Consider the following 16739-nt stretch of genomic DNA (forward strand, 5'->3'; position numbering starts at 1 on the left):
GGCCCTGCAGCTCCAGACTTCCTCGCACCTTCTCCCCTCCCCCTTTGGATCGCTATTATTTTAAATGTTATAGCCGCGGAGCTGTATCCATCAGTGGAGATGTCTAACCTCGGCCTGCCCCGGAACTCTTACTGCAGCAGCCGCCCGTCTAGGCAGGAACAGGAAGTCACTGTTGCAGTAAGAGTTCCGGGGCAGGCCGAGGTTAGACATCTCCACTGATGGATACAGCTCCGCGGCTATAACATTTAAAATAATAGCGATCCAAAGGGGGAGGGGAGAAGGTGCGAGGAAGTCTGGAGCTGCAGGGCCGACATTAGAGGGAGTAAGAGTTGATGGTGCCGCAGGGTCCCGCGGGGGGGGGGGGGGGGGGGGAGGAAGGAAGGAAGAAGAGGAACCGAAGCATGGCAATTGTGGGGAAGTGCAATCCCCCCAATGCGTCCCCTTACCTTACCTCCCCTTACCTTTGCGACGCGTGTGTGCGCTGTGAAGAGAAACTTTGCGCTGCGATGTAATATTTTGTGCGCGCGCGCAGGCCAACGCACCTTAGCGGGAACACTGCTCAAAACTCATTACCTCCACTCGCAATTCTTCTATCCTCTTTAATATAGCCCAATCACTCTCAAAATACTCTAGGAAAAAAAAACCTACCTCCTTCTACCCAACCTCACGCAGACGAGCTATCATCTTTTTTTGATACTAAAATTAAAAACATCAGATCACACCTTGGACCACTACTCCCAGATTCCTCTTCTCAAATCCCTAATAACTCTTTACAACTTTCATTCAGCACTCTCTCAAACTTCAAAATGCCCTCTTTGGCAAATCTTCACCTTATCTTACAATCATTAAACACATCCAACAATCCCATGGAAAGTATCCCCCCTTCCATTCTCAAAAAATTTTTCTCTTTCTTCGGCCCATTCATTTCAGAAATGATATCCAAATCTCTCTCCGACTGTATCGTACCAAATGCCTGGAAAACAGCTCTTATTTTTCCCAAACTCAAACAAGTCAACTTAGATCCATCTCTACCTAGAAATTACCGCCCCATCGCTAATTTACCCATGATCTCCAAATTAACTGAAAAAAATCATCCACTCCCAACTTACTGAGTTCATCGAAAAAACCCATGCTTTACATCCTTACCAAACCGGATTCCGCTCATCCCATTCAACAGAATTATCACTAATAGGTCTTATCTCTACTATTCAATATTACCATGACCATCAAAAATATGTTGTCCTTATTTCCCTTGACCTAGCAGCAGCATTTGACACCATCGATCACTCTCTTCTCATCAACAGACTCAAAGACTGTGGCATCACAGGTTCAGCTCTTACATGGTTTACATCCTTCTTTAACGAACGCTACAATATAGTTCGCGTAAATAACACTACTTCAGCAGCTACAACACAATCCTACGGTGTCCCTCAAGGTTCGATCCTATCTCCACTATTATTTAATATCTTTCTATCTCCTCTCCTTACATTAGCCCAATCCATTGGATTTACTATCTTCGCATACGCCAACGATATACAACTTCTCCATCCAATCAACACATCAAATATTTCTGATATAAAAAATATATATAGCAAATTGGACATTATATATGATTGGCTGTTCACAAATAAACTCTCCCTTAACCTAGACAAATCCCAAAGCCTCCTACTTCCAATCAAACCCACAGAATCCTTACTGGAAAATATTTCAATCAAATCTACTCCAATTCAAATGGACACTAAAATAAAACTATTAGGCGTCACCATCAACAGAGATCTCACCTTCCACGACCATATAAGTTCAGTTGTTAAAACCTGTTTTTTCAAATTACGTATCATCAGATCTTTAACCTCTGTCCTAGAGATCAACTCAATCACCATTCTGATACACTCATTAGTCATCTCCCATCTAGACTACTGCAATTCACTTCTCAATGGTCTCCCTCAAAAAGAAATTCGACGCCTACAACTAATACAAAACGCTGCAATAAAACTTATTTATAAAATTGGCAAATATGACCATGTCACTCCTCTTCTAAAAAAAGGACATTGGCTCCCCATCACTCACCGTATCACCTATAAAATTTTCTTACTTTCCTTCAAAATAAAAAACTCTCATCTGCCTTCATTCCTTGATAAACTTCTCATTCCCCAATGTTCTCCACGCACATTAAGATCAACTGATCAAAAACTCCTTTTCATTCCCTCCATAAAAGATTTTTACTATACTCGAAAAGTAAATTTCGCAGTAACTGCCCCAACCCTATGGAACGCCCTACCACAGCAACTCCACGATGAACAACGTTTAGATAAATTTAAGACAGGTCTAAAAACTTTTCTATTCCGCGATGCATTCGCTAACACTTAGACTCCTCATCTTTCATCTTCTTACCAGCAACAAACCGCTTTGATAAAGCAAACCCACCCACGATGTCTTATCCTAACCCCACTATCCCCTTCTTCTTCTCAAATATGTAACTTTTCCCCTCCTCTCCCCTCTCCCTCACTCTCTAGTTTGTCTTGTAATTGTCATTCATGTTCACATAATATTTTTAATATGCTAATTTAATCTTAATCTTCCTATCTTTTAAATTTATTGTCAACCGGCCAGATATTAATTTGATAGTCGGTATATTAAAACTTGAAACTTAAAACTTAACTATATTTTGATCTGTGCAATAAACCCTTCATGTTTTCCTATCATGGAAGGTGCACCATTTGTACATACACACACTAAATTTGGAGGGGAGGAGGAGTTAAGATGGCAGCAGCGTGAAGCCTGCGATCACACCAGCGGTCCAGGAAATTTTCTTTCTCCTACCTTGTGATGCCTCACTCAAAACGGAAGGGTAGCATCCGTGCTGAGCCCTCTGTGGCTTGGACGTCTACCCCCGTTCAACGTTCCATCCTGAACATTGCCGCGGATTCTTTTGGCCCCGATACTCTGGGAGGTAGACTCGGGCTTTCTCCGGCCGGAAGAGCGGCTGGAGATTTCGGGCAGGAGGTTTCTCTCTCCCCTCCGGAGCTGCTCTGCCCCCGCCCCCTGCTCAACTCGCGGCCCGAATGGAGGCTTCCTCTGCGGAAGTGAACACTGGGGAGACCCCGTATCAGGGGCAAGGATTCGCGAGAATAGGAGGAGAGCAGGGAGAAGTGAGAGCCAGTATTGTTACTGGCTCTGAACCAGCTAAGTCAGAGGCGATTACCCTCGAGAAGACTTGGGACTCTCGAGATGTTAAACAACCAGGTAGCCAAATCTTCACGTGAATTGACAACCCTTGTAAGTACCGTGGATGCTTTGGGGAAATCCTTGGAGAAAACTAAAGGTGAATTTTCAACGGAGATAAAAGAAGTTAAGGACAATGTGGTAAATATTCAAGCTATAACTAATAATTTGATAAAGGAAAGAACAATTTTGAGTAAAAAAATTGAACAAATAGAAAATTACAACCAAAGATTGAATTTGCATCTGTTGAACTTTCCGAAGGCCTTGGGGGTTACACCTATTGACATGTGGAAAAGGTATTTAATTGAAGTATTAAAGTTTTCCCCTGACCATATACCTGCACTTAATAGAATTTATTATTGGCCGAAAAAGAAAATGGAAGGAACCGACCCAGAGGAACGTTTGACAATAGACGCTCTAAATGTTACTGAACTATTAGAAACCACTCTTTCTGAATCCACAGAGAGGGCCACAATGTTCATATCTTTTGTCTTCGAACAAGATATGAATGCAATTATGTGTTTATATTTCCGAAATCCTCAACAAATGTTTCTGGGAAAGAAAGCATGGATTTTTTCAGACGTTACGAGAACAACACAGGAGCGAAGAAAATTATTCTTAGCAATGAGAGTAGAGACTTTGACCCTTGGAGCGACATTCTTATTAGCATATCCATGCAAATGTTTGATTAAATATCAAGATGTTAAATATGTCTACTATGCACCAGAACAGCTACGCACCTTTTTAGATTTAAAGAATCTTGTTACCCGAAATGTTTAAGAGTAGGAAGAAAAGAGGGAGTTAAAGACTGTTAAGCCTTTCAAGATTATAGTTATTACTTATGCTTGTTATCTCTTCAATATATTCATCTCCTCCCTCTCCTGAGTTAGTGGTCTAAGAAAGAATGAATTTTTGCTGACAGCAGTAAATGCGAGTTTGTTTAATTTGTTTCTTTTCTGTTTTACTTGTACAAGAGGAATATTCTTGTGAATTATGTAAAATTTCAATTAAAAAAAAAAAAAAATTTACCAAATTCAGTCCAACTTTACAACATTTATCTTAAAAGTTGTTGAAGATCTCTATTCCCCCTGTTCTGTTCACAAGAGTGCCCAAAGTGAATAACTCTTGGTAGCAAAGAAAATCTTCTGTGACCCGAATGAAGATTAAAACATGTGCCGAGTCAGTAGTATCAGTTGATTCATCCAAAGCGATTGAATAATATCTATTTTCCTTTTGAAGTATTTGCATGAAGTTGTTCTGTTAAGTTAAAGGCTAATTCATTCTGCCGATCAGTTATGGTTCTCCTTGAAAGAGGCAGTTTGTACTTTGAAACGTTATCAGGGTTAGAGAATGACACGGGAAAAAAAACTGTCACTGCCCCGTCACTGGACCACTGTCCCCTTCACCACCCCGTCCCCTTCATCCCCTTCACCGCCCTGTCCCCGCAGCATCCACCCTTCCCTCTTGCAGCCTCACTGCCCTTCGGCACCCCTTGCACGGTCTGTGCATCTCCCTCCCTCCCCCTTACTTCATGGTGCGTTTTAAGGCTTGAATAGCTTGTCGAAAGCCGCCAGAGGGTTTGTGCAGTCGCGTGCGTGTGTGGGCGGAAGCTTCTCCTCTGATGCAACACTACTCTGTGCATTAATGTCCTAACGTGTCTTCGTAAAAGGAGCCCTAAATCAGCAATCAAAGGGAAATACTAATGATCCCAAATTTCTTTGAATTTATTATAGTGTCCCAATTGTATCAAATTCATACATTCAAACTTATAAACTTGACATAAGGTTTCCCATCAAAAGTTATAATTTAACCTATCCCAATTTTTCCATTTTTTCCATGATAAGTTGCATAGCAACTCCAGTCATGATGAGAAGCAATCTATTCTGATTTGCATTGATTGGACTCTTGAAAATTAATAATGTTCCAAACACTACATCATATGACAATGATAATGGGACTCCCAATATCATATTGATTTGACTCCATATGGATCTCCAAAATTTAAGTATCAAGGGACAGTAAAACAGCAGATGATCCAGTGTCCCTACATCCAGATGACAGTGCCAGCATCTATTAGACTTAGAACTCCTCAATAAACATATTTAAAAAAAAAAAAAAAAAAAAGACTTAGAACTATCTAACTTTTGCAAATAAACAGGAGTCCAGAAAATTCTATACAACAGAAAAAACCAAGTCTGTCTCATAGATGCTGACGCTGTACATCTCATCCTCCAAGACCAAATCCGTTGCCATTTTTATCTCAATGCTCCAAATATCTTTTAGACTAGTTTTAGGTTTTTTATTCAGATGCTCAGATATTAATTTATGTCAGTTGGCTGCCTGATGCCCTAGCAAATCTGTCTGGAAGCATAGGCCCGGCAAGCTATACTGATTTTTTAAAATTACGCCACTCAGGGAATCCCTTCTGAATGGCCTGCTTCAACTGCAACCACTTATATGCTTGAGACTTTGAAATACCGAATGAGTGTTGCAGTCGTGAAAAATCAAGCATTTTCCCATTTGATAGTACATCATCTAATGTACGTATGCCTGCCTGCAGCCAATGCTTCCAGAGGATCTTATACTCACCAATTTGAATCTTGGAGTTCAACCATAAGGATTGACACATGGATTGATGACTCGAAATAGGTATTAAATTATTAATATATTTTAAAGTTTGCCATGTGGAAAATAAAATTCTATTGTCCTTGTAAAGCCGAGGTAACTTGATACTTAAAACATGACACAATCACAATGGGGACAGGAGTTGCCACTCTAATATTAACCAATACAGAAGATGCTCCAAGACTTCAGGAAGGATCCAATACATACCCTGCCGCATAATAAAAGCTTGATGGTATCTGTAGAAATTTGGAAAATTTATCCCACCCGCTGCAATTGGTTTTTGCAAAGATACTAAAGCAATTCTAGCAGTTTTACCCAGCCAAATAAATTTAGTAAGAATACCATTTAATTTTTTATAAAAGGACCCTTGAAAATAAACCAGCAGCATACTCATTTGGTAGCAAACTACAGGCAAAATCATCATTTTAATGGTTTGGACTCTGCATACATTCTTGGGGCTAGATTTACTGAAGTGCACTATTGTGCTAATGTGAGTTAACACACATTATTTACTGTAAGTCCTATTTTATGCAGTGGGGCTTATTCACTAAGAACATGCATTAACAATCTGCTGCTGCTTCCTGTAATCTCAGGGATAGGGATAATGTGACTTGAAACCTAGCTTCTCAGGCTCTCACCATACTGCTCAAACTACAAAGCAGGTTGTAAGTCACCCAATTCTTGTAACCTGCGTTGATCAACTAATATATGGAATATTATGTGCAAGATTTAAAAGAAATCCGAGGTAGTAGATGAGGCGGGGCTGGGAGCTAGGATATTGCTTTCAGCATAGTCAGTAAAACTATACTTGTGTATTGTGGCAATAGTTAAACCATAGTATATATTTATTTAATTTGTTTTTTATCCCGTTGTCCCCAAAGAACTCAGAACAGCTTACAAGTTAAACATACATATTATATACCGCATTTTTTGCCCCCATAAGATGCACCTGACTATAAGACGCACCCACATGTAGAAGAGGAAAAATCAAGAAAAAAAGTCTGAACCAAATGGTGTGCCCTGTCCCCCCTCTGGGGGAACAGGGTGGAGGGGAAAATGAGGATTTCTCTTAGGTTGTGGGGGCTGTGTTGGGAGGGTTTTTTTCTGAGGGGAGTTTTTTTTGGGCCAGCATATCTGCCCTGATTGACTGGGATAGGAAAGCACATGATGGGTAAGGTTATTATAAGTTTAAGGTATAGCATTTGGGTTGCTGAATTTATATTTTTAATTTATTTTAATTTATTCTGTGTAGGTTGGGATTGGCTGGGTAACGAGTGGAGGGTGATTGGATTTATATATGTAATGTGAGCCTAGGTTTGGGTGGAATGAGGGGAAGGTGGGAGGGCCTAGGCTGAGTTCACACTGGCTATGGAGACTAAGATCTCCTAGAACAGGAAGGTCAAACTCAATTACATAATAGGCCGAAATCTAAAACATAGGCTAAGTCACGGGCCAAATTTTTTGTTAAGATACTTAGGGGTCCTTTTATTAAGATACGCTAACTGATTTAGTGCGCGCTAAATGCGCACCTTAATAAAAGGACCCCGTAATCTTAGTAGAAGTATAGGGTCACAACCTTTCCAACCTCACGCTGGCTCTGTAATGTAAACAAAATAAATAAAAAAGACTTTTCTTCTGTCTTTTAGGACCTAGTTCACGCCTACTGTCTTAACACCAGCTCTAGCAGAATACATATTTCAAATCTGACATATTGTAATCACAAAACAGAAAATAAAATTATTTTTTCTACCTTTTTGTTGTCTGGTCATTATTCAAATCATGTGGTCCCAGGCTCTGGTTGTCTTCTGATAACTCGCTTGCCAGGGTCTCCCATTCAAAATACAGCTCTCAGACTGATCTATTCTCTTGGAAAATTTGACCATATCACCAATGCCTACCTTGACTCCCACTGGCTACCGTTACGAGCCCGAATTCAATTCAAATTGGAATTGCTTCCACTTACCTAATCAACCACCTAATTAGAAACCTTTCTCCCAGACCTAGGAGATCCCAGATCCTTTTCTCCTACCCACCACTCAAGGGCACTCAGTGCAAGAAGATGTATGACGGCCTCCTAGCAATGCAGGCAGCAAAACTGGACCCCTCCATCTCCAACCTGCTGACAGCAACAATTGACTTTAAATCTTTTTGAAAAGAAATCAAAACTTTGCTATTTAAAAAATATATCCAGCCTTCTCAACCCTCCCTCTCTTCTCCCCCCTTTCTTGCAATTCTCCCGTCGTCCTCCTCCCCTCTTGTAACTCCCCCTCAATGACTCTTAACCTGTAACCTTCCCCCTCAACCGCAACTCCCCTAAAGATATTCCTCAAATTTCTTCCCATCCCCTTTTATTCTAAAACCTCTCCTATGTATCCAATCCTTAATTTGTAACTTCCTGGTAATGTCCAGTTATCTTCAAATGTAATCCGCCTAGAACTGCAAGGTACAGGTGGAATAGAAGTCACTAATGTAATGTGCTAACCATTCATCTTCCATCTCTGTCTACCTCTTCTGTTTCCCTTCCCTCCCCCCCCGATGTCTAGCATCTTTCCTTTTTCTCATCACCTCCCTCTTTCTTTCATGCGGTCTTCCTTTTGTTACACTTAGTGATGTCACATCCTGCTGTTGCTCGTGTTTCTGCTCCAGCTCACCATACCTAGACATAGTAACTGCAACAACTGTAAAGCTCTGTTAACTCATCTGTCCCCCCCATTCCTGACTCTCCAACTCATCACTCTCCAAACAGCTCAATCATTTGTCTTCTCTTTCTTCCCCCTTCCTCATTCAATTCTCCTCTATCCAGATCGCTCTCACTGTTTTCTCTACAGAGAAAACTTCCTCTTACCTCCACCTCTCCTCCCCCAGTCCCCCCAAATACTAGCATCCCCAAGCCCCCAACCTTGTAAATCTCATCAGTAAAAAATATCCTCTTGGTTTACTAACCTGTCCAATTGCATCATTTCTACTATTCCACCTTAGACCTTAATACTCAATCTCCAGCCACCTCTCTTCCTCATTGTTATCGCCACTTGCTTTATTTGTCCTAAGAATGCTTCTGTTCATCACCATTTTGATCACTACCATCTGTGATTTAAACAAAATAAAGCAGCCTTCAGAGGATTGCCATCAGCTGTAGCAATCCTAGCAGTCGGCCTCCGCAGCACATTTCTTCTGCTGCGGTCCTGCCCCTCCTCTGATGTACAGGAGACCACGGCAGAGGGAACGTGCTGAGGAGGCTACGGCAACCTGCTAGGATCGCTACAGCTGATAGTGATCCTCTGCAGGCTGCTTTAATGTCCGAAGCTCATCTTCCTCCTGTGTTCCCAGATGCTCATGAAGAGCAGCGGTGATTACGCTGGTTGTAGGCAGGGATGGAATGGCGGACCAAATCTCAGTGACGGCAGGAATTGTCTGGCGGGCCAAATTTTATTGCACTGCGGGCCAGAGTTTGACATATCTGGCCTAGAAGGTAACCTATAATTTAACTGGCATTTTTCAGAAGTAGGTGTCCCTGTAGAGCACAGGTGTCAGTCGGTCCTTGAGGGCTGCAACCCATTCGGGTTTTCAGGATTTCCCCAATGAATATGCATGATATCTATTAGCATACAATGAAAGCAGTGCATGCAAATAGATCTCATGCATATTCATTGGGGAAATCCTGAAAACCCGACTGGGTTGCGGCACTCGAGGAGGGACTTTGACACCCCTGCGTAGAGTCAGAAGATGAGAGTTACTTTCCAGATGGAAATAGTTGGGTTTATATCATAGCAGGAAAGTTGTAGAATGGGTTTGAATTTACAAGCTTTAGGCTGTTTGCTTCTTAAAGAGGGGAGAGAGAGTCACTGAGCCTGGAGTCTGGAAAACTAAGATATGCAGGGTGTGAGAGGGAGGAGACTGAAGGAAATTTCTCCTCCTTTAAACACTTCACCCTTCCTTCTCTTTCTTTTGCAGGGTGAAACAATGCAAGGATTATTATGAGATCCTGGGAGTAGGCAGGGACGCTTCTGAGGAGGACTTGAAAAAAGCATACCGCAAACTGGCATTGAAGTTCCATCCAGACAAAAACCATGCACCAGGTGCCACGGAGGCCTTCAAAGGTGAGGCTGGCATAAGAGCTGTCTACATTCTGTACCTCACAGGTTACCTGCCATCCTCCTTCATATTTGATGCTGCCAGTTGCTTCTGAAGCTAACTCTATAGTGCTCTGTGTCGGAGATGAGTTCACAGACTTCAGTGAGGAGTTTACAGTGCACTGTAGAAGTTAGAAAAAGGTGACATCACAAGTCAGTTTGAGCTGTTGTGAGATTCATTTGGCACAGGCATTGGCAATCTCAGTCCTTGAGAGCTAAAAGCAGGTGTGTCTCTTGTAACTAATTTAGCTGCAGTCTTAGACCAAGAATATGCAAATGTATGTAATGAATATTCACTTTGGATGTGGTAAAGATCAGAACTGTGTGACTCAAGGGACTAGAGTTCTCTTCCCCTAGTCTAGCAGGAGAATCCATTGAAAATCAGAAATGTTGTTCAAAGTGCTTGGAATGTTGGGGTATTTTTTTTTTATTCTGGGGGCAGTTTTCTTGGTTGGAAAATGCCTCTAGCTTCCAAATACGTTGATTTAGAGAACTAAATTTTGTTAGTATGCAAAACCCAGGGAATATTTCTTCACTTGATCACCAATCTGTTGCCTCAGTGGCATGGTAAAAGGGGGGGGGGACACACGGTCTGCCCAGGTGTGGTCTTCCTAAGGGCGTAGCACCCCTCCTCCTTGCCTCACATGCACCCCTTGCCTTCCCCCATATCTTTTTTACGTCTCTGGCACGAGGTTGCTGCCCACGTCGGCATCGTCACGCTCTCTGATGTCACTTCCGGGACCTACGCCTAGGAAGTGATGTCAAAGGGTGAGTAGACACTGATGTGGGTATGCTGTTTATGCCGGAGAAGTTAAAAAGGTACGGGGAAGGGGGGGCGTGTGCCTCGACCGCCATTCACTCTTACTATGCCACTTTATTGCCTTTATGGCTTGAATGTTGGCTACTGTGGCATCTCCAATAAAATATCAAGTATGTGATGTCAACACAGTTGATAAGTGTTTCTTGAGCTTTTGATCTTGAATGCCTCTCCCTCAGTTCCCACGTCTTTACAGCTTATCCAGTCTATTGCTATAAAACGCTTTTACAATCCTTGCCAATATGACCATGTCTCTTCCCTCTTAAAAAAATCCCCAAACAAACAATGGCTACCCAGTCTTGGTGCATCTCGATCAAGATCTCTGTGCTAGTGTACTAGGTACTCTTTATTGGCAACCCTCCCCACATCTAGCCTCCCTCTAAGTTCCTTATATAATTAGCAATGTTCTCTCTAAGCTGTGTGGCTACCCCTTTTTTTAAAAAAAAAAAAAAAAAAAAAGGCTGCATAGCACCTCCCTCCTGCCACTACTGCTGCTGCTTTTCCAAGCGATCGCGTCAGAGGGAACGTGCTACCACGTGGAGAGCGGCCTGCGAGGTTCGTTACAGCCGGCCGCGAACCTCAGCAGGCCGTTTTAAATAGGAATGGCAGCGGTGACTGGAGGGAGGGGAAGAACAGGAGCGGTAGCGGTTGTTGCGGGAGGGGGTGAGTCGGCAACGTGCAGGCCGCTGTGAACAGGAGCGGCAGCAGCGGCAGGACCATGAGCCCTCCTCCCGCCATCCGCTGCCAGAGCCGCTCCTGTCGTCCGATGCAGCTAACTGGCGCATACGCCTCAAGCCGCGGCCAAGGCTGGGGACTCGCGCATGTGCACTCCTGCGGCCACAGACCTACACCGCACAGAACACGCAAATAGGAGTGCGCATGCGCGGCTAGCTCTTTATTATATAGGATTATAAACTGTTGTGCTATGCCATTGGATGTTAATGTTAATATATCAAAAGCTTATGTGCAAAGTCATTGCGTTGCATGCCCTAGTAACACTTCAACTTTACTTTAAATAACATAACAGCAAACATCTTAAGTTCCTGCTTGAAATAGTGATGGATTTTCACATTAAATGCTCAATTGTTCTTGTAGCCTTTTGCTTTCAGTTTACAGTCCAGACCTTAATATCTTCTGTCTGGACTGGAGAAAAGACTTGAAGTCCACTCATCTTTTTTGTTTCTTTTTGCCCCCAAATCCAGGATTTTGGTACCAGAGGAGGGTATCTTGACTGCATATATTTTGCTTGTGCCAAAGATTTGAACTTTTAGAGAGGTAATGTTAGCTCTGAGCTTGCAGTGGTAGTTCATCTCAATTCAACTAATCGAGAAGAGTTTTGCTAAGCTCTGTTTAGAGTTTGATTCACACATTTATATCTGTTTGCTTCCTACTCCCAACACAATAGCAGATATGGGCACTGTTCTCCAGGGTCTTTCTTAGGGTTAGACTTAGCAGAGTTGATTTAATATTTCCTTTTTTGTTGACGATGAGCTTTTAGCTAGAGATTCCCATAGGTGAGCCTGCTTATTCTGCTTGTTTTTATAAAAAGCAAAGCTACTTAATCGTTAACAGTTCTTTTGAGATGAGGAAATCATCAATCACATGTCCCTGCTTACCTCCCCTTCTGTAAATGAATTAAGTGAGCTGAATTCTAAAGCAGAAGCATAGTGCATGCCCAAATGTTTTTTGGGAACATTTTGAAGACATCTCTGGAAAGCTTCCAGCATCCATACATGTGTAATTGGTTATTTCACAGTCTTCAAAGAACCCTTGTTACAGGTGAATAGGTATGCTTTGATAGTAGCTAGACAAAATTGTTGCAAGGCATTGTAATTGTCACACCAAATCTCTGCTTTGAGGCCTGAGTCAAATTGATTGGCATATGTATCCAGTGGTGAAATTCACATATGTATGGAAAGACAGCTATTTCAGGAATCTTAGGATAGAGAGCACTTTGAACCGAAGATGAAATAGGGCCTGAAGCTAGTGTGAACACGTTGGCTGGGTGTTTTGAAGTCCATTTACAAACATTTTTCTGTTGCATCTACTCAGGAGCCAATACGTATGGTGATCAATCCGTTCTCGCAAAATTGTGGATACTTAAGATTGGGGCACCTCCCACATAGAGGTGGAACACAGTCCCCCACTCTAGTTTTTCTTCTGCAAGTGAACTGTGCAGAGATGTTTCTGATCTGCTCTGCTTAGTTTCCTTTTCTTTTCAGACTTAACTTTCTTTTCTTTCTGAGTCTGCGGTGCCCTGAGACCCCCATTCTTGGTGATTCTCTGCCTGGGAAAGGATGCAGGTTCTGCAGAGCAGGACTGCATCTCAGCAGGGCAAGCCCTATGGGTGGATCTGGGAAGCCAGCCTGCTGTTAGATATCAGGGCTCGGGGTCTCTTCCCCTGGGAGCCAGCTTGCCTTCTGAGTTTTTCAGTGGCTTAAGCGCAGGCTGTGGCCACCTTGTGTGAGAACCCTTGGGGTGTCAGGGTGCTGGCTGCATAGTTTACCTACCCCTGGGGGTGGAGGTCTCTGTCTGTGTGGTCCGACTGGCAGCCCGAAGAGTTCTTGGTTTGGAGTTGGATTTGGAAGCGTCTGAGGAAAAAAGTTCTTTCCTTATTTCCAGCTGCACAGAAAAGCTGACAGGCAGGCACCTCCACTTTGAATATAGCCCAAGGGTGGGCAGCTCCAGTCCTCGAGGGCCATAATCCAGTCGGGTTTTCAGGATTTCCCCAATGAATATGCATTGAAAGCAGTGCATGCAAATAGATCTCATGTATATTCATTGTGGAAATCCTGAAAAACCGACTGGAGTTGCCCACCCCTGGTATAGCCCCATTATTTCCTATGGGAAAATGGGTGGGGGGGGCTGAAAATCTTAATTTTAAGAGTTTATGGGGTTAGGATTTAGGTTTCCCACCTCCAAAACCCCTTTTTCTGTGTTTTTGAATTTTCAATTAAGTTTCCATGGGCCATTTTTGGCATGATTTTAATGGTGGTGGCTATCTTGGATTTCAGTCAATCTTTTTTTCAAAAGCCTCTAGCTGTCTCAAAACCCCCCAATTTTGATCATAATTGACAGGGATGGACTCTTCAGGATGGTAGGACACCATTACTTGTAAAAATTGTTCTGGTTGTTTGGTGGAGTAGTGTCCGTGTATCATGTGCTGCAGCACACGCGAGGGTGGGGGAGAACTTAGAACTTAGTTCCATCCATGTCTTCCAGGGCTGGTGAATAGCTGTGAGTCCAAGAAATGGGTAGAATGTCCTATCTGGATCCCCTGTTTCACAATGATGTGGAGATGCACAGTCTGCAGAACTCATGAGAGTCTAGCCGAAGGTTCTGCAGGCTTCATTTGCTTTCCCTGCACAAGGCTTCTCCCCAGAATTTATAAATCTTTTGATGAGACCAGGACAGGTAGTGCAGCCTGTGTGCGCGCAGCCATTGGCCCAAGGAGTGTCCTCCGGTGTCTGCTTCTCAGTTAAGCAAGGCAGGCCTTGGCTCCAGTGACCTTTCAGAGCCAGACTGAGCAGATTGGAGGTCGGACTTCATGCTGCTTTTGTCTCAGGGCTTAGAAACAGTCCTGGATGACTCTGGTTCCCTGTTTTGATCCAGAAGACAAGAGGCCTCCCTGGTTCCTGACTAGGGGGATATCCCTCGGATCTGCTGCCTCTTCAAGTCGTTCTCTGTCCACCACTTTATTACCGATGCTATTAAAGAATTGAAGCTGGAAGTTCCAACCTCTACTTCCCAGTGTATGGTTTTGAGTGGCTCTCATGCTTAGACCTCCTTTTTCCTGCGCATCTGGACATTACTGCCTTAGTTACAGAGCTGTAGGAAACCCTAGAGGGGTTCCTGAGGGTTGTCAGGGCCATGTCAAAGCTTTATCCCATGACACAGGAGTTCTAGTAACTATTTGACTAACCAAAGTTGGGCTCGGCTGTAACTCAGGTCACCAAATATGTGACTCTCTTGAGCGAGGGTGATGTTGTGCTGAAAGATGCTCAGGATCACAAGGTGGGCATAATTTTGAAAAAGCAGCTTGAAGCTCTTGCTCTAGGGATAAAGGCGGCGACTGCTGCTACTACTGCAGTCTATTTCTCTACCGGCATGAATCATGCTATCGAATGGAAAGCATTCCTGTAGGAGACACATAATTGATGATGTCAGTTGCTGACTTGCTTTAAAAGTGACGTTGTTGCTGAAACAGCCGGAGCAGCCATTAAAGTTTATAACCCCTGACGACGCTTTGCGAAATGGGGTACTCCTGTTTGGATACTTGGGATTGTGCTTCTGATCTGGACTAAGGACAAGAATGGATTAAGGATAATACCGGACTTAGTAAGAGCTGCATGGGAGCCATTGACTTCAGGGAGCAGAACTCAATTGAAAGTTAAGTACTGCATAAGGTGTGATTTATTGAACTTTATTTGCCTTGTGCTGGATAAAAAAAAAAAAGACTTTCTGCTTTACGGACCCCCCGAGTTTCAAGTTTATTAAAAAATTTGATTAATCGCCTAATCATATATTCAAGGCGATGTACAATGCTAAGATAATTTATAACAACGAATAAGGGTGTAATACAAATGCTACAAACATGACTTACGGGACTAACAGAACCACTAGGAAAGGCAGAAATAGAAATACAGTAATTGATACAAATGAGACAATTAAGAAAACAACAAAAGGAGGGGCTTAAAAGAAGTCAGGAATCTAAAGTTGGGCTAAAAAATCAGGAATCTGAAGTGAGGTGTGCGATCTTGACTAAGGGATCTAACAGTCAAAAGCATCTTTAAAAAGAAAGCATTTTAACTTGCCCTATGTTTTTCTTACCTTAGATAAATAGGTAAGGAATTCAACAGTTGAGGATCCATGACTGAAAAAAATGTATTGTCTACATGTATTAACCTTTTCCTATCGTGTGTCCCGGATGACGGGACATTCCAAAATATGTCGTTGCCATCGTATGTCCCATGGCATGGGACATACAGGACACCTTCTACCTATCATTTGTCCCATCTATTGGGCCATTGTGTTTACAATAGCCGTAAATGATAACGGTGAATAATACAAAACTTTGCTAAAATAATTACGATTGGAACCAGCGTAACGTAAAATTTATTACGATAGGAAAAGGTTCATGGATTTAAGTGAAGGAACGGTCAATAAATGTTGATCACTGGAACGAAGTGTTCTGGTGGGAAAGTAATGGATCAGGACATTATCAATGAAGTTTGAGGTTTTGTAAAGCAGCGATTTAAGGGTTAACGGACGTATTTTATAATTTACTCAATGTGATACCGGGAGCCAGTGAGATTTTTTTGAGAAGTGGGGAGATGTGATCAAATTTTTTTGCTTTCATAATAATTTTAATAGAGGCATTTTGGATTAGTTGGAGGTGTCTAATCTCTTTTTGAGCAATACCCTGAAATAGAGCGTTACAATAATCGATTTTAGAGATGACCAACGAGTGGATCAATATGTTAAGCAATTTGGGTTCTAACCATTTAGAGACAAACGAATTTGCTGTAATCTAAAAAATGTTAATTTTACTACACTACTGGGGGGTTTCTGTGACTACTATTTTTTTGCTGGTTTTTATGAGTTATAATTTCTGTTAATCTTCAATCTTTCTGTTAGTCTTTAATCTTTCTGTTAATCTTCAAAGTCCTTTGAAGATTGCTGCTGAAATTCCCAAGTTTTTCTACTGCTGTATTTCCACTTTTGTGAACTTTCCTATTGTTGGTTTGAGGCACATATGAAATTTTTTTTTGCAGAGGTGGAGTTTTTTTCTGACCTAAGTGAATTTATTTGCTTTCAGCAGTAACTGTTATGTTAAGTTCCACAATGTTATGTGAGGTCTTTTTTCTCCATCTAATAAGTGCTTTACTTTTATTTTGTGTTGGTGTATATACAGGTCCTCATTGACTTATGACCGCAATTGGTTC

General features: G+C 42.3%; 1 protein-coding gene across 2 annotated transcripts in view; it reads left to right on the top strand.

Annotated features, from left to right (window-relative positions):
• DNAJB12 (DnaJ heat shock protein family (Hsp40) member B12) overlaps nucleotides 1–16739 on the top strand; it is a 137963-nt gene that overhangs the window by 46432 nt on the left and 74792 nt on the right. For both annotated transcript variants that reach the window (XR_004539208.1, XM_033941928.1), the window contains exon 3: nucleotides 9799–9944. Coding sequence is in view for 1 of the 2 variants with exons in the window: in XM_033941928.1 (XP_033797819.1) it covers nucleotides 9799–9944 (146 nt within the window). In the remaining variant the exon portion in view is untranslated. The remainder of the gene's footprint in view (nucleotides 1–9798; nucleotides 9945–16739) is intronic.

This window comes from Geotrypetes seraphini, chromosome 4, assembly GCF_902459505.1.
Source record: "Geotrypetes seraphini chromosome 4, aGeoSer1.1, whole genome shotgun sequence".
Classification (NCBI taxonomy): Eukaryota; Metazoa; Chordata; class Amphibia; order Gymnophiona; family Dermophiidae; genus Geotrypetes; species Geotrypetes seraphini.